General features: G+C 39.9%; 1 protein-coding gene across 3 annotated transcripts in view; it reads left to right on the forward strand.

The window, feature by feature from the left end:
* The window catches only part of LOC111663362 (fibroblast growth factor 12), a 72,773-nt gene extending 48,417 nt beyond the window's left edge, over positions 1-24,356 (forward strand). For 2 of the 3 annotated variants that reach the window (XM_023417532.2, XM_023417531.2), the window contains exons 2-5: positions 9,226-9,336; positions 11,225-11,328; positions 14,616-14,814; positions 16,948-24,356. In XM_023417532.2, the coding sequence (XP_023273300.1) occupies positions 9,226-9,336; positions 11,225-11,328; positions 14,616-14,814; positions 16,948-17,099 (566 nt within the window). In that variant the 3' untranslated portion in view covers positions 17,100-24,356. Of the gene's footprint in view, positions 1-1,297; positions 1,526-9,225; positions 9,337-11,224; positions 11,329-14,615; positions 14,815-16,947 lie in introns of those variants that run through there. The other variant, XM_023417533.2, reaches the window with a different exon arrangement.
* The last annotated feature ends 1,521 nt before the right edge of the window (positions 24,357-25,877 follow it).

Here is a 25,877-nt window from a genome sequence, read left to right on the forward strand (position 1 = left end):
CTGGAGCAGTACAGCGTCAGTGTGTGTGTATATGTGTGTGTGTGTGATCTGGCGGTTTATTGTCTCTTCTGGATTTTCTCGCCGTCTCTGGGATTATTGTGAACGTCGCTGGGTTTGTTGAACGTTGTCACTGTTCTCTTCCTTCAACTCTCTCTGATGGCTGCTGACTCTCTGAAGACCTGGAGACATTTCTGAAAGTTGCTGATATCGAAGACGGATCAACGGGGCAACACTGTTTCCAAGAACTAAATATCCTAAGAGACGTGAAGATGCAGCGCAGGTCGTCCTTTGATTCTTCGGTTCATGAATGCATCACCGGTGCATAAATGGAGTGAATCCCAGCAGCTCTTGCAGCCATGTGCTTCCATCAGAGAGTCTGAAAACCTGCAGAGGGGGTTCGTCTTTCACACGTGCTAGATCTGTTTGAAATCAGGATCATACAAGACTTCAGCTTCCAAACTCCATCAGCTGGGAACACTTACCAACTAATATGAGGAAAATTGATAATGAATTTATTCATTTGTGACTTGTTCTTCAATCCTTTATAAATGTTGTGTGTGTCAGTCGCATATCAACTTCTGTTACTGGTATGAAACCAGTAAAAACTTTTTCTCTCTTTTTGCTTGTTTGACTGAAGCTTTTGACAGAATCTCATGATCTTCATGGAACTGTAGACGTCAGATTTTCCATTTTTATTGATTATCGTGATGAAACCAACATGAAGGTAAAATATAAAATGAATGGATGTGTCCTCAGCTGAAGGAAATTTGAACATTTGTTGTGATTAACTGAATCTTCATCACCTCCTCTGGTGGAAAAAGAAGTTACAGGATGTGAACGTATTAACATGTCAAACACAAACTGTTAAAGAAGTAGGAAAATACCTGTTTTTCACTGATCGTGCCTTGATGTGCGATCGTCTCAGTAGTTTGTCTGTAAAACATCTAGTTTTGAAGATGATGGTTTTCAGAGCGTTCAGTGTTTTGTCTGTTGGAGAGAAATGACTCATATAGTGAGACTAAAGTGGACAAAAAACGAAACGTTATTTAAGTTGTTAATTGTTGAAAGATTCGTCAGCTCTTTTTAAAAGATGAACATGTGAAAATCAGGAGTCAGCTGCTTCTCACTGCGTATGAAAGTGTTTTGGAGCCATTTCTGATCATGGAGTGACGATAGACCAGAAGACCTTTATCAAAGCAAACATTTCACTCTGACACTCAGTGGATTCTAGTCACTGACTGACATCTCCCATGTTTTGGACTAACACGTGAACACCGTCAGACCTGTGACACAGAGCAGGAGCAGATATTTTGACCTCTCGGGGAGATGGCGGCGGCCATCGCCAGCTCCCTGATCCGACAGAAGCGTCAGGCCCGCGAGTCAAACAGCGACAAGGTCGCCACCAACAAGAGACGCTCGAGTCCCAGTAAAGACCCGAGGTCTCTGTGTGAGAGACACATCTTCAGCGTTTTCAGCAAAGTTCGCTTCTGCAGCGGAAAGAAAAGACCTGTACGCCGGAAACCAGGTGGGTCCACAGACTCAGGACTGTTAGACAGTCCAATACTGAACAAAGTTCCCTCCTCCTCAGTCCAGTCATCTAAATGATGTTACAAACTTACTCTGTGCTGTGTGACAGTGTTTAGCTTTAAAGCTCCCTCCGGTCTAAAGGTCTCTGTCCATGTGTCGTTTGATTATAAAGCAGGTCTAGGTTCTTTATCAATACAGTGAAAGTATTAAAGCCTCAGTCCACAGAGAAATGTGCACATCATGTATTCAGAAAATGAGCCTTAAAACCAAATTGGATCACTCAGAAAACAGTACAGTCAGCTCACCAACCTGTTACTAGAGCTCTAGAGAGAAGCCTGAGAGAGGAGATTTAAAACTAGATTGAGATGGTTTTTGGTTCTTAAAACCACAAATATATCTTCTTATAGATCAGCACTTCAGATAAAACATAGAAGAGGAAAAATGGAGCTTTAAACAGGAGGTGACTGAATCATGTTTTCTCTTCTGGGCTTACTTTAGCTACATGCTGCTGAGACCATTCAGTTCTTCAAACCGTACAGAACCGTATACTTAACTTGCCCTGACTCGCTTTGACTCGTCTGCTGATACCTGTTGTACAGACATGCTGCCCTCGACACTTCCTGTACACGTCGCACTGTAGCTTGTACGCTGAAGATGACCAAAGAGACCAACAGGGGGTTTTGAGGATCGCAAAATTCGAACGTGGACCTCACGCATTGCTTACTGCCTTTTAGTCGAGTGTGCAACAGTATGAAATGTTGTTGGTCTGTACGAGGTCTAGCCCAAGCTTCAACCTCTGGGGCTGAAAAATGAAGGTAAAACCTGCAGTTCCTTTAATGGCCACTAGAGTCTGGCTCCAACAGTGAGTCAGTCCCCATAGACTCCCATGTTAAAATGTCCAACTTTACAGCAGAAATAAACATGTTTACAGCCTGGTACAAAAACAGTTTTGGTCTCTAGAGCTAATTTCTATCTTCATGACGACTGTTTATATAACTCACCTGTTTACATTTTAATAAGACTTAAAGTTATGGAGAATTGAGGACGTGGCCTCTTTGAGTGACAGGTGGGTGAGAGTATGCTTGCCACAAACTGACATGTACCAAAGTCTCAGCTCCACACACGCCTCTTTGACCATTTATGGATTAGCTAGGAGTTAGGGGCGGAGACAGGTAGGGCCAAGATGGCGACAGTAGGGCAACTTACTCTGAGCTTCAAAACCGCTCTTCAGAAATCTGTGGGTGACGTCACAGAGGCTACGTCCATCTTTATTTATATTTTATGAGATGGACTGAAATATCTCAGCACCTATTATAATATAAATTGTCATAGTATTTAGTATAGATATTTATGATCCCCAGAGGATGAATCCTACTTACTTTAATTATCCTCCAGCGACTTGTTAATCACCAAGAAACTTTTTATCACATAAATCACTTGAACCAGGCAGAGGATAGACCAAGCATGTAGTTAACCAGCCTTCCAATATCAAAAACACATCTTGAGGAGTTTGTTGGCACTGAGTCATCAGTCAGTCTTTAACCTCTTCACTGCAGATTCCTCCATTTTCATCAACAATTTCAATTATTTAATGTTGGTATTAATTAAACGCCCAAACTGTACTGCCTCTGCAGTGATGATGTCAGCAGATGTTTCACTCTGGACACTTTTCCTTTCATGACATAACAGGAGAAGCTTCAGGATCCTCCTGCAGGATAATCAGATTAAAGGGGACCTGAACTCGTCCTGCTCCTCAGGAGGAGACGCTGGGTGTTGGACTGCTGGACAGAGCTGCGTCTTTCATTAGCCAACATCCCACCGCTACCTCCGCCGCTTCGTGTTTTCTTGGCAATTCAACAAACAGCTTGAAGGAACTGTTACACAGAGCTCCTGCTTGATCAGCTCCTTCACAATTAAGTCCAGAGACTTTTCACCTCCTCAACTTTACTGAGGAGTTTCTACAGTCAGTTATTAAAGAAATGTCTGCAGCTGGTGAAGTAATCGCTGAGTCACCGCGTGTGTTTAGTTCAGCGACAGCAGTTTGTCTTCCTTTGATATGTCACCATCACTGAGCCTCCTGATCATATTTGTTACTAGTAGCTGATCCTGAGGCAGTGAGGCCTTCATGCCTGTTGTGTTGACACTGGGTTCAATGGTGTAGACTGGAGGTTCCAGCAGTAAACTCTGAGCTCAGCCTGAACATGAAAACACCTCTACAGACCCTTTAATGATCAGACTTTGGTTTAATGGTGAATATTGCAGTTTGGTAGAATTCAAATAAGAATATGAGGATACTGTAAACATGTCCATAGCTGCTGAACATTGCAACACTAAAAATCTGCTACAACTTCCTGCACAACAAATACACTGGTTTTTAGGGTTTTTCTCGTCCTTGTGTGGGCAAACTGCCGCCAGAGATGAATCAGAGATGAATGTGTGCTGTCATGCATCCAAATTTAAGTTTCAATATGTCATTGATTCACTTCTGATCCTCACCAACTGTTGTCACAACCAGTGAAGGGGCAGCTGTGGCTCAGGAGGTAGAGCAGTACCTCGTCCACTAATTGAAAGGTCTGTGATTCGGCTCTTCCTGTCTGTGTGTTCGAGTGTCCTTGGGTAGGATACTGAACCCCAAACTGCCTCTGATATAAAAAGTGTTGTATCTGTATGTGTATAAAGACAGTGCTGTATGAATGTGTGTGACTGGGTGAATGGATGTGGCATGTACTGCATCGATACTTCTGTGGTCGATAAGACTAGAAGTGCAGTCCTTTTACCAATCTATTATCATTGCTGGTTCATTTACTCTAAGTGCTGCAGGAGTTGACTGCTGTCACCAGCACCAGACCATCTGGTCCAGGTCTAGACCAGCAGCAAGAGACACTCAGGCTAGGAAGTACTGAGGATCAATTATAAACTGTGGATCACTGTGGAGACAACAGGAGTTCTAGTCATTTACTGAGCTTGAAGCTACAGTCACAGACCTGCAGTGGCTCAATCTGACAATGCAACACCTGAATCTGGTGACTGTATGAGGATGTAAAAATACAGTTTATATCATACTGTTTATGTTCAAAGTAAAGAGGTCATTTTTCATCCTTACAACACAACCATAATAAAATCCAGTATTCAGACAACTGCCTTTTTGTCTGTGTTTAGCATCAGCAAATATACAGATCAGGTGCTAATAAAGCGAGGAGAAATTACCAGGATCATTTTAGCATTATGTTCATTTCCATATTGGTACAACAGTCATGTCACACTCATCACTCACATCCTCTGCTCAGTGACGTGTTTGACTCTCTGTTGGTTTTTCATTCTCCATTCAAACACTTTGGCTTTCATTGCTCTTTTTTTTCAAAACTCTACAGACCAAAAAATGAAAAGTGGAAGGTATGATCAAAGTTTACAAAAAAACTAAAGAAAAAACAAACAAAAAATAACATAAAAATGTAATTGTTTTCAAAAATGCAACTGAAACATTTAATTGAGAAGATACACTTTATAGTTTTTGGTCATTTTAAACAGTTTAGCATAAATATAAAATAAATATAGATTTAGATCTATTTATATATATTAAAAAATCTTCAAGATAACAACGTTTAAAATAAAATTAATCTCCTTAAATTTACAATACAGAATGACATACAGTTAAATAAACAGATTTAAATTGTGTGTTTATTGTTGAACATGACGAAATATTAAGAATAAATTTGCAGTTGTAATAGAGATGCCCAAATCATTGAGGGGCCCGTTTCTTTTGGAAGAGGGGCCCCTGGTTCAAGTATAAAATCTTTTGTTTATCCCAAATAAAAACACATCACTCTCTGTGGCAGAGCCTCTGTCACAGGATCAGACACTGACACTGTTTTTATTGTATTTGAAAACAGAAGAGTGGAAACGGTTCTGCTGTGATAAGCTGAAACATGGCTCTGTTTTGTGAATTCGAGGCTCGGTTTTAAAGGATGTGTTATTTTCATCTCAGCTTGGTTCAGGAAGCACCATGTGATGAGGTGTTTTTTTCCCCTGCAGCCTCACAGATGTGTTAAAACTCACAGCTCATCCTCAAACAGAGACACACACATTTATAAATATAGCTTCCGCCAGAAAAATACCTCTGCATCTGGATCAGTGATTAACCCGAGTCTCAGTCACAGAGTCAGCACTTAGATCATCCTACAGTTTCTCCTCATATCAATCTAAATGTCTCAATACTGTGACATAATATTTCTCTTTACCTTACAAAAATCACCCCTCTGACCTTGACCTGTCACCTCTGTAATTAAATCTGCTCTAATCAATATTTGTATTAACAGTGGATGAAATGACTTTGTGTAATTGTGTATCAGGTAGCTTTGAATCCACAGAGCTGTCTCCGTGTCTGCAGCTCTGAAGCTTTAAGTTTGGAGTCACAGGTTTTACATTTACTTCACCTATAAAAGAGAATTCTCAGACCATCTTAAATAAATTGCTTCAACTGGTATCGAATTGCATTAAGAAATTAATGACGTTTTTTCAAATCAAGTTAATATGTTAGATTAACACAATTCTTGTAAGTCTGATAAACTTTATAATCGGATTGCTTTCAAATCAATGGTTTGCATTGATGCAAACTCAATTATTTGTTTTGCTCAAAATTAAAAACTGGCCTAATAGTATAGTTTCAGAAAGAGTAGTTTTTGTAGTAACCTCAGTGTGTCGTTTTGGTTTGTTAAATGTAATTAAATAAAATAAAATAAAAACTGTCCAAACAATTAAAAATTCAAGTTGCTGAAAAAATAGCCTAGGCTCCAATCAGATGTTTTTTAGTTTTTATTATATAAATGTAAAAAAAAAAAAAACAACAAAAAGAAAAACATATAATATTAACTAAAGAGTCACCAACACTTTTGGAGTTATTAGGACCAAAAGGTTATTTTGTATAATTTTGGTTTTAACAAGTTGGTTTTAACAAGTATTATGTAAATATGCATACCCATACAGCTTTATCACATTGATATGAAAATCTTTGCGATGTAGAATTAAGCATTATCACACGAGATGTTGTGATGAATGAATATCAGCATGGCTGTGATTCAGCCATAGGTACGAGGCCAGAGGCCGAGTACTGAAGACAATCAACACCGGAACACTATCCATTAAAGTTGTGTGTGATTACTTTGACGTGAGGAATTGGTTGTCTTTGGTTATTTCAGTAAGATGGATATATCAGAGTCATAATTATGGCAAGTGATCAGACCAGATCTCGTCCTTTTCTTTTTCTTATAAGGAAGCAGAGAGAAACTGTCCAAGAAAGAACCAGAGTACAGATGATGATGAATAGAAAATTAAATCAATTGTGACTCATATTTTTTGTTTTGGCTGAAAGCTGAAAGGAGGGAAGTTGTAAATGTGTCTCTCTGTCTCTCTGTCTCTCTGTCTGTCTGAATGTTAAGTAGCACAGCAGCCTGCTCCACATTAGTCCCTCTGTATTTGGGTCTATTTCTGCCAGAGATGAGTCCTTCTGGCCCACATTGTCAACTGGAGCATCATTTCATCACTTCAGCTTCCATCATGTTTACATCCTCAGACCTTCAGCTGAATCAGAAAGTCACAGTCGAAGAATTCAATCCCTGAGTGGCCTGTGGCTTCAGGGTTTTTGCTCAGGAGTGCTCTGAGAGGATGTGTGGCTGTAGATGGACAACATGATGCTGCAGGGGTTGAAGCACTAGGCTGAATGTGTGTGTGTGTGTGTGTGGTCACCTGAAGGGATGAGAAGGGAAGTTTTGAAGCCTGGAATTTGGATTTTCTGCTAAGCACCATCTTTGTCTGCCCATCTTATCATGTAAAAACCACAAAGTAAAACTACGATGGCTAAATCTGTCCAATCATTTTGAGCCTCTCATACAATAACACATACAGTGGGGTCAAAAAGTCAGTGTATTTTTCAGCAACAGCTGCTGGAAACAAAGATGCAAAGTGGAGGATAAATCCATAGAATAACTGTGGTGTTACCCACTGTGTAGATTAAATGAGATGAGAAGTGAGATGAGAACAGGAATGAGGAACGGAAACAAATTGACATGAGATAAGAGAGGAGGAGAGAAAAGATGACAGGAGATTAGATAAAGTTACATGAGATAGGATGAGAGGTGAGGTGAGATAGGAGTGATGAGAATATGAGAAAGTGATATAAGAAAAGTTCATTTGGGAAATCAGAAAACAGAAAAGATTAAATGAGATAAGGGAAAATAGGTTAAGGGATTAAATGAGATAAGGTGAGGAAAGATGAGATAAGATTAGAGAAGATAAGATAAGATGGTGAAGATGATAGGGTAACTTGAGAAAAATAAGATGAGGGGAGATGAGATAAAATAATATGAGATGAGTTAACAGGAAAGGAGATGACATAAGATGAGATGAAATAAATTCTTAGCAGAGGAGATAAGGTGAGTTTGGAGAGGGTGACTTAAGAGATGACATTAGAAGAGATGGTATAGAATGATAGAAGAGAAATGATGTTAGGTGAGAAAAATAGATGAAGAGGATGATGACATGATAAGGGGGTTAAAGAAGATAAGTTGATAGATGAAATGAGATAAGGTAAGGAGAGATGAGCTACAATTATATAAGATAAGACACGAGAAGATGATATGAGATGAGATAAATTGAGACAAAAGAAGAGATCAATAAAGGAGGGGAGATTAGAATAAATAAAGTGAAGTTGGATCAAATGACATAAGATTAGAGAAGATTGGGTGAGATGAGACAAATTGAGATGATGTGAAACAATGAGATGAGATATGAGGAGAGGCTATGAGATAAGGTGACGTTAGATGAGATGAATGAAAATGAAATTAGAATTCAGACAAATTGAGAAACGAAAAGATGAGACATGAGATTAGTTGAGATTAGAGATGTGATCAAATGAAATGAGGAAAAATGGATGATAAAGTGAGGGGAGAAGAGAAAGATGGGAAATTGTATTAGATAAGATAAAATTAGAATGAGATGGCATAAAATAAGAATAGAGAAAATGACAGAAGGTGAGGTTAGATGAGATGCAAGATGACATGAGGTAAAATGAGGCTGGATTATATAAGAGGATGCTAAATAAAAGGACAGGAGATGAGGTGAGATGATATGAGAGATCATTTGAGATAAGATAAGAAGAGGTAAGTTGAGGTAAGAGGAGAGGAGATGAGAAAGGAGATGGTGTGCAATAAAAGTAGAGGAGATCTGATGAGAGCAGATATGATATAAAAGCAGTTTCATCAGAGAAGAAATACTAAAAACTGAATACAAAGTGTAAGATACAACATACAAGAAGTAAATATAGAAAGCGTTCTGTAATATCAAAGTGACCCATGAGTTGAACCTACATAAGAACACAGAAAAGCTCTGGAAGTGGTTTGGGGTGAGGAGGTAAAGTTTTCATTGACAGCAGCAGCAGCAGATGTAGCTGCTGGAGCAGAAACTAAAACCCTGCACTTGAATAATAAATGTGAAAGTGTGTTTAGAGTGGACAGATAGTGATGATGGTTCAGTATCACTGATCCTAACTACCTGCACAGGAAACGCTGTCTTGTAAAAGCAAATGTGTGTGTGAGTGTGTGTGTGTGTGTGTGTGTGTGTGTGCGTGTGTGCATCCTGTGTTAACCTGACGTCTTAGTGTGTGTTTGCAGTATGATCCTGATGTGTGTGTTGTTGTTGTTCCAGAGCCGCAGCTGAAGGGCATTGTGACACGTCTCTTCAGTGAGCAGGGTTTCTATCTGCAGATGCAGCCTGATGGAACTATCAGTGGAAACAAGGACGAGAACAGCGACTACAGTGAGTCTCTGCTGCTGCTTTTACTACACTCTGTGTACATGCTAAAAGCCTGTGTACGCGCTAACACCTTGTGTACATGCTAAAAGCCTGTATACACACTAACACCCTGTGTACATGCTAACACCCTAACACCATAGTTGTGTCTCAGTTCAGGGGGCTGCATTTGAAGAACCGATAAGGTTGTCCCGTGCTGAAGGCTCACATCCCTCATTTCCCCATGCGTCCCTCATTTCCTGGACCTTTGCAGACCAAACTGTCCCAAGATTCATTGCATGTCAGTAATGAACCTCTTTTCAAAAAAGAATATAGGGTGGACTATTGAATAAAACAGTGGCCGAGAATAAATATGAAATTCTCCGTGAAACAGACCATCTAATTTTGGTTTGGCTTTTGCAGTATATGCTCAAAACGCCATGCCTCTGTAGACCATGTCCATAGTGGTTCTCAAACTTTTTCACATAAAGCACCCCACAAATTGGACCACGGACCCCCATCTGCTAAGATTTTTGCTTTTAAATGTTTTATCACAGTTTTAGAAAAATCCATGACCAAAATGTTCAAACATTCCCCTCATTGTGTTACTTATGGATGAAAATAAATTGTTCGCTTTTTCGCTGGTGACCCCCCAAGGAACACCCACAAGGTCCCCTTACACACTGTGCTAGCACTGTAGCACCCCTCTGTATGCTAACATCCTAACCATGTATACATGCTAACACTGTAGCAGCTTTTGTAGCATACAGCCTAATACTCTGTGTGCTTGCTAACACCCTGTGTACCTGCTAACACACTAGCACCATGTGTAGATGATTTATTTCTCTGTTCCTCTAAAATAGCTGTTACTCTCTGGTTCCACTCAACCTATACATCCCATTAGGAGCCATACCTATAGTAATTTATTACGACCTGATTCAAGTGTGTGTGTTGCTAAGCACACTCTATAGAAAATCTATAGGTTACCTACATACACACAAGTTACTTTGAAATACGCTTAGCTCATATTAAGAAGCTTACTTCTGGGAGGGAAACATATTTGACATATAAAAAGCTGTGAAGTTTGTTATCATGACATGGGCCCCTGTAGTGTCTGTGTATATCATAGCAATGTGATAAATTTGAATTTAGATTAGGGACAGTAAGTTGACAATGAATGAATGTGACCTGACATTTGATTTGATAGTTCTCATTTCAGTCAGGAGCAGAAAATATGGCTGTTTGATGACCAGCTGTAGATCGGGGGGGGGGGGGGGGGGGGGGGGGTAGTCTCCTGGATCCTTCAGAGGAATTGGATGAGCTCAGGATTACAGATTCTGCTGCCTCCTTTAAATCCTCTCCTCTGGTTTGGAAAAGAGAAAAAGAGGACAAGAAGAGGAGGAGGCGATGTTTTGGATTTCCCTCACACTCTCACTCAGATCATCTCTGTCTCTGAGTTAAATAAAGGAGGATTAACAGCAGCCATCGCCACAGGCCTCTTACTCCTCCACCTCCTCCTCCTCACCCACACTGCAGCTCTCTGTCCCCGAGGATTAAATCACCTCTCATCACTTCACCCCCCCCCCCTCTTTTATTCAGTGTCTTTATTTCTCTCGGTTTATCTGCTGGAAGCACAGTGTCACATCCAGAAGGCTTTAACCACCGTTAAACACCAACAGGCTGAGTTTAAAGTACTGCAGTGTGATGTTATTTTAAGCCCAAGATGAATTTACTGTTGCTTTTACAATATGGCTTTTGTTTGAGTCATTGGAAGGAAAAGATTTTAACTTCTTTCACATTCATTATGCTGTAAATGAAGCTTTGTATTAAAGTGCATGTGACCTTTCTCTACGTCTACAGTAACCAACAATCTCTCTCTCTCTCTCTCTCTCTGTCTATGTCTCTCGCCCTCCAGCTCTGTTTAACCTGATCCCAGTGGGTTTGAGGGTTGTGGCCATCCAGGGAGTGAAAGCTGGACTCTACGTGGCCATGAACGCAGAGGGATTCCTCTACACATCAGTAAGAAAATCCAAGTCTGAGTGCAGAACTGACTCTCTCTCTGACTGCTCAGGCTTGAATACACTCCAAAAAATTGAGTGTTTGTTATGTAATGAATTTAAATAACATCTACTTGTTTAAAACTTTCTATGAACACCAGATAAAAAAATATATATATACATATATATATATATATATATATATATATTGGTCACTGTCTTGCTTTTAATTAAGGGGCTTTTACTATGAAGCAGTTTTAAAGCTTATTTTCAGAAAAGGTCTTTTACTGTGAAGCAGACTGACTGATGGAGTTTACTATGTAGCAGATCAAAGACTTTATTTTTCCAAAAAGTCCAGATGTCAAAGAGTTCAGATGATGATTTCAGAGGTGTTGTGGATGATATGATTCTACATTTTTACACTGCAGTATTATGATCCTGCTGAGCAACGTTTGCTGTTTCGTAAAAAACAAACACCACAAAGAGGCTGCAGCTCAAGCTTTAAGTTATCTCTTTATTTTCTCCATCATCACTGATCTAAGTCTACAGACGTGAAGTTACTGTCTTGCTCAAGGACACTCAGGCAGAGTAACTGCTCACCTTCCTGGTGGTTATCTACCTGGTAGCAGTAAAAGAACCTGACTGAAGATATCGTAACTGCATGATCTTATCACAAAGTATTTTTGTCACATCACCTGACAGATCAAATTCTTCCCTTTGAGGAAAGATCCTGTGTTTTTGTTTTTAAGACACAAACCTTATAAAATTGATATTATGGTATAAAAAGATCAGACACTGTGTGTTAAAAAAAAACAACAATGGACAGGGCGGGCTTGATCAATCTGCAGCGTTGACAGAGTGCAGCTACAGTTGTTGCATTGCTGCGTTTCCTCAGCAAGTCCATCCACCATCCATTATTCAAGTCTGCGCCTTCCATAAAACTTTAAAATGCAATGCTTCAGCTGCTGTGTGCACAGCATAAGAGAGGAGATGGAGTGATGGAGGCGGAGAGAGATGACAGGGTTGAGACAGTAGATATGTGTTTTCTCTGAGTACAGTGAGCTGAGTTTATCTGTCAGAGGTGGAGGCTCTGTCCTGTTGAGATGAGCATCAAAACATCATCATTTTAACAAAGAGAAAATGACAGTTATCGGTTACAAATTCAATGACAACATATCCCAGGTGTCCTGGTGTTGTCATGCTGGTTTTGACAGCTTGACAAGCTCACTTTGGTTGTAGCAAATCACCAGTCAAAGATCCAGGATTATCCTCAATGTGCAAACTTACAACTTGCTGCTCCCCTTCCCACTTGACAAGATCTAGCCTTTATCAATAGTAAAGACCCGTGAAATTGACAGAAACTGTAGATACAACACAATAGCCTTCTGCCGTCAATAGAGAAAAAAATGAATGCAAACAGACATCAGATCCTTTATGTGACAGATTGCTGTTCTGAGATCAGATGTAAGGAGAGATATCACTTCACTTCGGTATAGTGATAACTGATGTCTATTTTTATCTTTAACTGAGAAAAACACTGCTTGCCTTGCTTGCCCTGATGGCACACCACTGGTTTGTGGCCATTTTTTCTTCTGATTGGTGACACTTACAGTATGTAGTTCTTATATGGAATTATAACAGAGGCTGATTTCAACTGTGTTACGTATTTATGGTCTTTTGAAATAAATGCTCCTGTGCCATCAGCCTTCAGCATGAGTTGATCTTAAGATCAATAAATGAAAAGAAAACCTCATCGTATGCAGATGACGCCTACTTTATGTTCTAAACTTTCACTGCTGCATCTTTGGCATATCAAGAGTTATCACACAAATTTAACTGCATAAAGTTGATTTCCATGTTACCCATGATCCCTCAGTGTTTTGACACATGATTCAATATTGTCTCGGTCTTCACTTCTACTTTTTTGTTTCTGTACCTGTGCATGAGGACCAGTTCAAGTATTACTCTTACTGATACCAGGTGGAAATGTGAAGGCCAGTGATCAGACGTCATGATCCAGATACATATGAACCCACAACCAAAAACCAGATGAAGGTGGAGTATGAGCTGTGATAAACGGAGTGAACTCCTTAAGATATGGACTCAGGTCATCAGCTGCTGATGAAGATGGAGGGTTTCTCTTCTTCTTTGTCTGTGCAGTTACATAAAAACTTTCCAGCTTTTTTCCTCTCACAGAGCCGAGCTCCTTTGCTCAGACAGTTGAAAGTAAAGTTGTGGTGTGTGAGGCCCTTCTGTCTAAACACTGTTTATTTGAATTACAGTGTCTTGAGATGTGATGCAGGCAGCCTGCTGAGAGGGGAATAAAAACAGCTTTCATCTTCTATTACCTCTGTTTTCCTCAACCCTCCTCTCGTCCACCCTTTTCTTCTTTCTCCCCTCTCTCCTCTTCTTCTTCTTCTACTTCTATTGGTTTGTGTGTCGTCATCAGTAGTTATGGGTTTTTTCAGTTCAGTACTTTTTGCACAATCCTGCTGACAGACCAAAAGACCAGTGGTGGCAACCACTGTAATGCACCAGTGTCCAGTAGCTGTCAGGGGCCATTCACACTTTTGTGTTCCAAAACTGCATGTTTTATTAAAAATACATATTGTTTCTACCCACCACTAATTTAATTTTGTTATTTACTTCTTAAAAGTTATGAAGTAAGGTCTGCTGGGTCCCTTTCATTTGGGATAAGTTGTGTGTTTTCCTCAGCAAATAGACGATTCAGTTAGCAGCGTAATGTTTAAGTGTGATCAATGCTAAGGAGGTTATGTTTTCACATGTGTTTGTTTGTTTGCCACAATGTTGTTACATTATCAGACAGTTTGAATTGAACAGACACCAGCTAATACTCTTCAGGTCAGCACCAATAGAAACATCAAATTGATGATAAAATACAAATGGAACTGCGTGGTCTCTTTGATTGTCATAGTTGAGGAAGTGAAGTGGACGGAGGCCTGGAAGGACAAACTGAGGGACAGTTTGTAAAGGGAGAACTGCCTCCCCCTCCTAACTACGGGTGTTGAGTGTTAGAACAGATGTTTGCTTTGTGTGTGTTTGTTCTGCTCTGATTGACTCTCTGCTCCTCCTCGACCACCTGATTTATATGGAGGACACACACACACACACCAACATACACACCTCTTATATCTGGAGGGAGGTACAACATGTTAAACTGGGACTTTAAACTGTCCCAGCAGAGTCAGGTCATCAGTGCAGAGACACGATGAAGATGACTACAATCATGTAAATCATCTGATTTAGACATTCTGTTTTCTCTGTGTGTGTGTGTTTGTTGCATGTCAGGATGTGTTCACAGCAGAGTGTAAGTTTAAGGAGTCTGTGTTTGAGAACTACTACGTCATCTACTCGTCCACGCTGTACCGGCAGCATGAGTCTGGCCGGGCCTGGTTCCTGGGCCTCAACAAGGACGGAGTCATCATGAAGGGAAACCGAGTGAAGAAAACTAAACCCTGCTCACACTTCGTCCCCAGACCCATCGAAGGTGAGACCATCACACCTGTGCACCCCTGGTCCTCCACATTCAGGTGTTTCAGTTTCAGCACAAAGAGGGGTCAGGTCTTGATCTGGTTTTTCTTTTACATTTATGGAAATAAAATTGAGCATTTAAGATAAGAAATGTTCTTTATTTTCCATAAGAGATAACACTTCTATCTGAACCTGCCCTTCACACATATTCATTAACCTAAAATAATTAAGTAATAATAATTCTGTAATGTCACAAAAAAATGTCATTTTAAAAAAATATTTCTTTAAAAATTGGTTCGTTGGATAAATTATTACATCATCTACACAAAATATGGTAATGTTCTGGTGAGGAGAGGTGGATTGCCATATAAACTATACTTCTAGTAGAGTTTTAATCCTTTATATTTAAAATCAGTTAAAATAGTTTCTGTCTCAAACACTGACAGTACTTCAGACAAATCACGACATATAATGATTGCATCAATCTTGTGCAGGTACACAATACTTCATACCACCTCACGTTTATAAAATGCATTTAACTGCAGACACAGCCGTTGTCAGTTGCAGCCTCTCAAACTCTTTTAGCGTTAGTGGTTCAGCTCCATCAGTAAAAACATGTCACATACTGATTTCCACAGTCTGTGTTCGGAGAGAATGAAACTATCCTCATCGGCATCAGGTCATTTCTGTTGAGACACGGTTGGTCATAAGTTTTAGAACACCAACTGAACATTTTTTCCAGTTGTTATTGAAATGCACACAGGTTAATGTCTCAGTAAACAAGTACACAGGTCAAAACAAGGAGGCCTTGAATCTTCTTGTGGAACTCCTCCGGCAGCTGAACTTACTCTGACGTTCTCTCTACAATGGAAATGAAAGATTGTTCAGTTCATCCCAAAGCAGCTCCATGTGGTTCAGGTCTGGAGACTGTGCTGGCCTTCAGTATGTGAAGCCTCTGTCTTGTTCTGGCCCTGATCAACCAGTCTGGTGGAAGGAAGTGGAGGTGGAGGTGAAGGTGAAGGTGGGGGCAGAGGTTGTCCTGTAGGAACTCCCTCTGAGTCTGAGGACAAGCTGAAGCTCTAATATCACACATGGAGGTTTAATAGGAAACATGAAGCTCTGTCTCTGCTTTCAGCTGCTCTGTCTGTCCTCAGACACCCCCCCCATCTTCATTTGTCAACTATCACCTTCCACCTGTCCCTCTGTCCATCTTCTCCTCTTCCTCTCCAGAATTCGTCCTTCATGTTAGACCCATCACACTCCTCCCATCTTTATTTTTCCCTCCTTTTTCTCCCCCTCTACCCCTTCCTCACCCCTCAACTCTGTTCTCCTTTTAACTCCCTCCTTCCCTTTCCTTGTCCCTCCTGTATATCACATACCTGCACATACATGTGCATACACAACTGTATATTATAAATGGAGGACTGAAACTGCCAAAATCAAAAATAAATGACTTTAATATGCCATTTAAGTAATAAATTGTGACATAAACTAATATATCTTTTTGCTTCTGTATTTATTTACCTTTGTAGGCCTATTATTTAACTTCACTTTTTAAATTTAATTTCTTTATTTACTTTCCCATTTAAATTCCTTTCTTTTTTTTATTTGTTATTTATTGTTTTCCCCTATTATTTCCCAGAAACCTATTTATTTTTGTATTTTCATTTTGCATTTCTTAAAGCATTTCTGCTTCATTAAGCAAATTAGGGTGCTGTCATTCAGACAAATTAAATATTAATATATTTTACACACCTGTACATTCATTTTTGTAAATAACATATTATTGTGTTAAACATACATACACTCATATCACCTACCTGTACATTCCTTTACATCCTGTACATTCATATTACCAATACTCATCTATGCAACTTAACATATACAAGACATCAGTTACAGTATGTGCTACTACCAGTACAGAGCATGTGCCAGGCCATATATATTCACAGTTATATTCTGCTCTTTGTTTTTGTTTAATTCAGTTTCTACTTAATGATTTCTGCCGATTATTACTGATGTTTCTGTCGTTTTATTTTTACCTCTCTGACTGTTCGTACGTGCTGTTTTCAGTGACAACACAATATCCCACTGTGGTTAATAACATATGCTTTTTCTCCCCCCTCCTCCCCCCTCCTCCCCCCTGCAGTGTGCATGTATAAGGAGCCGTCGCTGCACGAGCTCGAGGAGAAGCTGCAGAAATCCTCGCGGAGCCCGACGATGAACAGCGAGGAGCGGGGAGGGAGCCTGGAGGGGCAGCAGCAGCAGCAGGAGGACTCCACAGTGCAGGACGGGTCATAGCCTGCAGCGCCCCCCACAGGAGGAGGAGGAGGAGGAGGAGGAGGCGAACTCCCATTTTAACACTCCCTCTGTTCAGCAACAACAGCAACTACAACCACACCAACTACAACAACCGCCACGATGACGACGGCGACAACAACGAAAAAAAGAAGCTTAAAAAAAAAAAAAAAAAAAAAAAAAAAAAAAAAAAAAAAAAACGGGAAAAAATCTTCTTGCTTGTGATGAAATATTTTAAATCAAAAGGGGGAGGGGCTTGTTTGAAAACGAGAAAAATCAGGACGTTGATGATGATGATTTACATTTTATGCAAAAAGCCCTGCTGAAACGGTGCCAGGAGGCTAGCACACCTACTCTTCATTGCCACATTGTAATCATCATCATCACCACCATCATCATTTCTGTCACTATGATGATAAAATGTTTTCCGAGTCGAGCGAGCGCTGAGAACTCCAAAGCTTTAAGCCATGTAGAAACTTCACTTCCTTTCATTTCTTACTTAATGAATGCAAAAACTTTCGCACTTTCGACACGTTGCGCTTCTTCTTCCTCTTCTTTTCCGTGTTCTGTCCAATCAGAAAGATGAGATTTTTCTGTTGTGTGTTCTTCAGCTGCCACATCCTGTTTTTTTTTTTGTCTTTTTGTTCTGTTTTCTTGGGTCAGGGAGTTGCGAGTTTTGTTGCAGACACTGCCTATAACAAGGGTCAGAGGGGAATGAGCACTGAAAGACTTCCTGCTCTGTTTCCTGTGGAGGTAGGTCATGTGATCTGGTTCATGATAGCAGATCCAGATGCAGATTTCTGACAGTATGTGGAGAGCACTGGTGTTTTACTAGAGATCACATGACCTTCATGGTCCTGCAGATCATTTTACCAGACCTCCCATCAGTTTTCACAAATAATTTCATTCCCTCCAAGCAGCAGCTGTTTTCACTTCCTGTCTATGAATGTCTATGAAATCAGCTGCAGAGAGATGATCCAGGTCTGGTTTTAAAGTAAGTGGCTGGAAACAGGGAAGTCAGGGGAACAGAAATACCACACATCAACACACAACCACAAGAAACCCAACAGAGAGGCTGCAGTCGAAAAGTCAAAATAATCTTCATAACCACTTCTCCTCGAGCTCGATGGAAAACGACTTGATGTCAAAGATATGAAGGAGAATTCATAAGGACTTAGGAAACAAACCTGACTGCACTTACACTAAGCTTTTGTTTTTAACTAACTGGGACGATAAATCCTCCTTTCCTAATCACAAGAACAAAACAAACAGGATTGAAATGTTGAAATAAGATAACATGGAAGAAAGTTGAGCCATTGAAATAAAAATCAAATAGAAATAAGGAACTGAGCGACAGATCAGAATAAATTATTTTCGTATAATGTAGAGTTTCCTCTCAGGCGCTTTTTCATTTTTGACTGCTCACTGGATTTAAAGAGAAGAAATCTATATTTATGGATTTGGGCTTCAGTGGATCAGATAAGTATTTCCATCAGTTCTGGATCTTGTCACAAACATAAAACAGCAGCTCTGTTGTTTCTTTACTCTTTTATTCACATTTATGTGGGTGTGTTGAGGTGAAACGACAATGGTGCATCGCTTTAAGTGTTGCTGCAGCAAGGAATTGTGGGACAGCATTTCTCCTTTCCTTTCATAAAGGAAGGTCCAGTGTTTCCTATGCTAAAGGAGAAAAGATAGGAAGCACTGAAGCTCCTTTCCTCATCATTTACATAATTGGAACAGCTGGGATCACGGCCGATCATGGCTGCTGCTCAGATACTTCAGCAAAAAGGACTTTTCAACTGCAGCCTCAGAGCAGCCTGTAGCCTGAGAGGCAAAACGCAGGGCATTTCAGCAAAGTATTTGGTGCTGCTCTTAAAGCTGTGCTCATCTGTGATCAGATGGAACAACAGAGCCACTCTCATCTGGACGATGCAGTAACAGGCTCTGACTGAGTCATGTGGTGGTGTCTCACTTCATGACGCCTGTAGTTCACAGCACAGGCATCGAGACAGCACCAGTGTTCAAACTCACATTCAGGGGAATGGGTGCACACGCTGCCAGAACCAAATACTTTGCCCTTAAACAGACACTGTTCAGAGAGATGTTCATGTGACTCCATCACATTCAATTTATTTTTATTTTCTTCATGCGGTGACAGAAGCTGGGAGCAGACACCAGTTTAAACACCCAACAGATAAACAGTCCAGCAAACAACTGACATCTGGTGTCTAAGGCTATGTGAATGCAGCAGTTTGTAGAACCATGACTGTTCTTACAACACAGCACATGACCACAGTGACATGTGAAGGTTTTGTCATCTCCCTGCAGTAGGATTTTCACAGACAGGAAGTGAAACCAAGTGGAGGGGAAGGAACTGGATCTGAGAACTGATGATTTGGAAAACGATTAGCAGGACAGTGAAGTACACAGAACTGAAACCTCTGTATGATCTTTAAATAACCAACAGAGTAACAAGCTTGCTCCTGTTTCTGTCTTTGTGCTGCATTCAGGGTCTGATCAGATGAAAACTTTTAGTGTTGAGTAGTTGCAGGCAGAAATATTGCATGATGTATTTTCCCAAAGCCTGGCAACGCCCCCACATGCGTTTGGGGGATTTAAATGATTTATAGAAACACTAACAGCTGTGTTGTGTAACTCTGATCCGGCCTGAACAGGACTGAGTCGACTCAGTTACCTGCCCTGTCAGGGCACGCTGTGATGCGATGTGATGTGATACAACTGAGGATGTTCTTGTGTTGACCAATGACACAGTATGTATGAATGTATGAATCACGCACTTCTGATCACGGTTGTGTGTTTTGTTTTCAGCCCAGCAGACTGGACCTGTTGTCATGATGCAGTCGGTCTCACTGAGATCCGATTGATGCATTTAGAAAGAAGGGGTGACATGTTAAAATAATAAGGAAACGCCCTCTAAAGCTCATGTGAAAGAGGCCGGGCTTATGATATTTATGATCACCTGATGATGTTATCAGCGGGCTCGCTCCTGCTCCTGCTGATTGATTCTTCTAAGGCACCTGGACTCACACAAAAGTATGTTTCTTTAAATCTTCACATGAATCAAAAGCAGGATTTTTTCCTACTTTGCCATGAATGAAAAAATGCAGTTTGAGTTTGAAAGTGATTTTTGATTATCGTTACTGATTATTGACTCTTTTGAATAAGAATATAAAGGCTGTTTTCTGTTACTGTGTTGTTGAAGTTTGAGGCTGACAGACAGGTGAGCCAGGTGAGTGTTATACAGATAGTGGGGTCCAGAGGTCTCAGACTTGTGGACCCCACTGTACATGTTAATCATAATCAATTCAAAAGGCTGTGAACCTCCTAATCATGGTGTGTTCAATAAACCTGGTAATTCTTGGCCTCTAAGTTGCAGCAGGAGGGAGTGGTGATGCCACATGTTTGATGTCTGTGTGCTTCAGGACTCGTGACTTTAATTCACATGTAGAAGAAGAACTGTTAAAGCAGATTGAATGGAGCTGCTTACTGACACATTTCAGGGAGATTTCATTTGAATAAAGTGTGTAAAATGTCTAGTTCAGTCAGGTCTGACATCACTGTCCTCTCCAGGTCACAGCTCCTGGTCTTCATGGTAATGTTTACCACAGTGATGTGTTCAGGTGTCGGCCGATGGGAGGATGTGGTAACAAGTTTAACACTGCCCTGCTTCGTTAAGACGAAAAGCACTGCCCTGAAAACTGAAAGCTGTATCACTCTTAGCTCATCTGAACATCATGAACTCCACATCTGAAAAAAAAACCGACTTCCTGCTGTTGGGTGAAGAACCTTCCAAAACAAATGTGATGCCTGTTAAATAACTTAAAGGAATTTTGTTGTTGTTCTGTAGACACTATTCCTCCAAAAATTTGCTACAGATTTTCTTCCCTTGTAGGAAATAATGAAACGGTTCTGCAGGCCTTTGATTGGAAAATCAAACCTCAAACCAACGTGACATTTTGTTGGCTTGTCACCCGGCAGCAGCTGGGTCAGGAGAGATTGTCGTATCATGTTATTTTCCTTAAATACACAAAAGGCTTCTCTGCTCATCATTTTACTTCCTGCCTCGCAGCCACTGGTTTCAGTTCATTCGTAAATGTACTAATACATGAAAAAACAGCAGTATAACACACTGCGTTTCCTAGGCTGCACAGGGGTCATGAAAAGTAGGTTTGTTTTTTTTTCAGAGTGTAAGATTCAGACGTTCAGACTGAGTTGCTGCACTGCCCTGTCCAACCTTTACTACATTTCTTCTGGTACTCAGACCCTTTACTCCTCTCAGACGTTACTGACCAGGTTTCCCAAAAACATCTTCACCATTTCTCAGTTTACAAAGATCAACAGGTCAGCAGGCATTTTCAGAGTCCTACAAAATAATAACAATAACCCTTGTTTGCTTCTCTAGGGGGTCGATATGGAAGATAATATGTGCCAGATTTTTAATTTCTTCACGGAGGATTTGTCATTACAGTCTGTGTTATCTCATGGTAATCCTGTCTAAATTTCCTTAGGGTTAGGGTTAGGATATATATTTAACATTTTTGACATGAAACGGTTACAAAGATCTAACATAGAAGTCATTTCAGTCCTCAGACTTTTATGAGGTCATGAATTTGATGAATTAAAAAAACTGCCATTAATAACATGAGTGCAGTTGACAGTGTGCAGGATTTGTGACATGAAAAGAAGAAGAAAAAAGAAGAACTTTGAATGTTACTGAGATTTGAAATGATCTCACATCTGTGAAACCAGTTAGAGGCAATAATAAAATACAAATAATAAAACATTCTTAACACAACATATACTAAATATTTAGCTGAGAACTTGTGGCCAAGATTAAGATTTAAAATGATCTTCTCAAATAGTATTTCCAAGGTCAAGAACATTCACGCTCAGATTTGAATTGGTGCCATCATTAGGGATGAAAACAGGTTTTAGCTGCTAATTAAAGGACAAATGTGTTAATGAGTAACATGAAACATTGCAGGCTAGAGATTGAATTAATGTAAAGATCATTTTTGGGAAACTCAGTCGCCTCCTATCAGCCGACATCAGTTAACATCAAGTGACCTCAGCTGACATCAGCTGACAGATGTAAACCTGAACATGAGTTTGTCAGATTCAGAGACACTGAATCAAAGTGATTGTTTGCATGTGGAGAAAAAGAATCAGTAATGTTATTTCACCCTACAGCTGAACTGTGATGCATGCTCCGTTAAAGGTGACAAAATAAGTGGGGGCGGAGTCTGGGTGGGCCCAGTCGTAGAGGTCAACTCTTATTGGCTGCCAAAGCCCAGGTATTTGTTTTTCTTTTGAATTTTTGTATTTTGTTGGTTAAAGATGGACAGATGAATGGAGGGACTGAAGGAGAGAAATGAACGAACCAATCACAATCCACCGCACTGCCTCTAAGAAAGTCTTCCAGTTTGGGGTTTTGGGTCGGACCACGAGGACTGTAGAGACCGACAGGAACACTGGCTGCGTTCTACTGTTCTCTCTTCTGGTCCAAGGGGGCGTTAAATGTTTGTGCTCTCCTGTTCATGTTTCTGTACGCTTCGACACAACCAGACCTCTCCACAGGAATGTTGTAACACAAGTGTCCTCTCTCTCACATCTGCTTCTATATGGAGGTTTTAAACTCAATATCAGGCTTTAACATCAACACAACAGTCTCACTGCCTTCAGGTCACATCACAGGATCACCATCGAAAACGGAAGCCTGATAGTGCCAAAAAACTAAAATTAAGAATTTGATTTGGAGATTAAAATCACTGTTTGTCCCAAAATTGCTACTGATGTTAAAAAACACTTCTGCGATTTGAAAAAGATTCACTCATTCACTTTTCTTTTGTATCTTAATATTATTTGTGTTTTTATTTATCTACACTTTTTTCTATCACTACAAATTCCAAACCAAAATACCACCAGATAATAACTATGGAACAAGCAAATGAAAAAAATCTGTGTTGATTTTCAAAGCATCAACAGTGAAAATTGTCTCTATGTTAAATTTAAAAAAATTTCATGAAAAAAAAAAGAAACTGGACAAAATAGTTTGGGAGAAAATCCATCATAGTATTTAAAGAAAACAAAAATCATTTAGATATGAATTTACAAATGACACCGTCTGTCAAAGTGTGTGAAACAAACATTTACATGTAATATCATTCACCCTCTAGTTGTAGAAAACATTTGAGAATGTCTGAAAATTTCAGCCCTGCTTTAAAACAAAGGGGGTAGTCGTACATGTGAAATGTGTGTGTGCATGTGCAAGTTCCCACTTTGAATCTGTTCAAAAACAGGGGGTTATTTTTATTTTGTGTAACTTCTCTGTTGATGCTCAGTGAAGTCTTTTATTTAGACATTCTTCAATCTTTTCTACACAAAATTATTATTTTTTATTATTAAATGAATGTTGTCAATTCACAAGCAAAACTATTATTAACCTTTAAATGACTAACAACATATTAACATCATCATTCAACACAATCACAAACACTTTAATCTCACCTTACACTGCTCGTACATCCTGTGGGACAGAACATGGGTGATTATTTATTGGTCCACATGAACCTCAACATGGTTTTTCACACGGCTAATATTTACGGTAAATCTGTTGTCACCTGAAGGCATTGCGGATTGTGAACCGGTTTCTGAGTAGTAGAAAGGGTAGAAAGGGCACTCTGCAGTTCTATTCTGTGATCTAAGAGAGGACAGCAGGTCAACTCAGATGTTTTAAAATCTGATATGAATTAATTTCCATAATTTCCAAATAACTTCCTGATAATATCGCTGAGTATTTTCCCTCCATTATTGATTGAAACTTTCAGAATCTCCTATTAAAACTAGTCCAGGCCTGTGAGTCAACCTGCTGACCTCCCACTCTAACTTTTAACAACGGAGGGCTGTCGCTGTTGCATGGGGAAGTTTGCAGCACTGCCGACATCCACCGGCGCAAAATGATGATGTCATTACCAAGCAACAGAGGCCCTCTGGCAGGTGGTTAGCCCCTCGGAGGTGAACGGAGTGCGGGGGTTATGAGAGACAACGAACTGTTGCCATGTTGAAATGTCTTTGTCAAAGCCTGAAATCTCTGGATCTTTCTTTGTGTTTGCTGATGTTTGCACCTTTTCTGAGACACCTTCATATATCGCATCATATATTAGAAAAACGTCATCGCCAATACGCAGCAGGATGAAAAAGATTGTTGAAAAATAAAAAAAAAATAACGATGTAAAAGCTTCAGTCTCTGCCTCATTTTTTGTTCCTCCTCAATTGTTTGTTTCTGCCGGTCACATTAGCTGGGTAACTCCAGTCAGTTATATTCACTGAAAAGAGAAGCAGCTGGTGTTTCCCTCGTATCCGTCATACTGACCTGTGATGAGGTGGTACAAAGTCTCTCTCTTGCACATCACAAATACGTGTCTGTGAAGTCCTGAGTCAAAACCATCAAGTTCCAAGTCAAGACCAGGTCCCGAACTTTGCATTTCAATTCTAAAAGACAATGATTGTCTGATGTGCCTTCCTCCAATTGATGCTGAAATTACTTTAATCATTCTATGTATAAGTGAGCTGAGGTCCAAATGATGTCACATGATGAGACTTCAAAGTCAAAGTCTCAGTCTTAAATCATCAGATTTGTTACTCGAATTCTAAAGTTCACACAGATGTGACATTAGACTGTTCATGCATGATCCTGCAGATGAGACAGGAAACACATGAAAGTCCACAGAAGACACCATCTGTCTACCCCTGTGTGCTCCAGGTTGATTGTTCTCTTAGGTATATATATATCTTTATTTACAAGCAGAAAGAATACAATGAGATACAGGAAGTGTACGACATTACAAAATTAACACATAAATGAAAAGGTTAAAGGTTAAATACAATCAAATCAAACAAACATTAAGAGATAGGAAGCTTAAAGTCAGTTTGCTAAATGCAAATGTTAATTATTATAAAATGAAAGACTGAGGAAAAAAAAATCAAGATTGAAATTTAAATTGGAGGATTATTATCACAGGCCAGAAGATTGTGACATCTGTTGTGAAAGCTCAGTTTGTGTAATTTTGTTCACTGCTGATGTTTTGAAATTCAGCTTTATAAGTTGGGATCGTTATGAAACCAGTCAATGTGTGTTGAAATGAGCACCAAGTTTATTCTCTGGATGATGATCTAGCAGAGATCAGTGGCTTGGGGAAAACACTACGGCTTATGGTGTGTTAAAAAGTCCAGGTTCTGATTTTTCATAGGTCTGTCACCTGTGTTTGCATGAGCATAAAATTATCATATGACTGCACTTTAAAGCGCGGGGCAAACTCCACAATCCTCACTGAAGCTTCATCAGTGTGAAACACACATTGTGTTACTGCAGGTGGAGCTGTCAACATTTGTCTGCAGAGTGTGAACAATGACAATCAGGGGGGTCAGGGAAGGGAGGTGAATGGGAACCCAGAACAGTGCAGGTACATGCTTCAGTGTGTGTTACAAGTGTTGCAGACCTTAAAATATCATGAATGTTTAACTAAAGCTGTCAAATAAATTTAATGGAGTGCAAAGTACAATATTTCCTCTCACGTGGCATTTGGTTGACCAGTGGTGGAAATGTGATGAGTCAGTCAGTCAGTCAGTTACATTCTCCATTATAGGGCTGGCCCCTGCTGTTGTGGTCCAGCCAAAAAGTTAAAAAACTAACCAAACCACCACAGCACAACATATCTCTACAACAATTAATTCTCCATTATCTCACTGCTCATGACT

The sequence above is a fragment of the Seriola lalandi genome, unplaced genomic scaffold (assembly GCF_002814215.2).
Source record: "Seriola lalandi dorsalis isolate HSWRI2012SDOR001 ecotype SW California unplaced genomic scaffold, Sedor1 jcf7180002054575, whole genome shotgun sequence".
In the NCBI taxonomy this organism is placed as follows: Eukaryota; Metazoa; Chordata; class Actinopteri; order Carangiformes; family Carangidae; genus Seriola; species Seriola lalandi.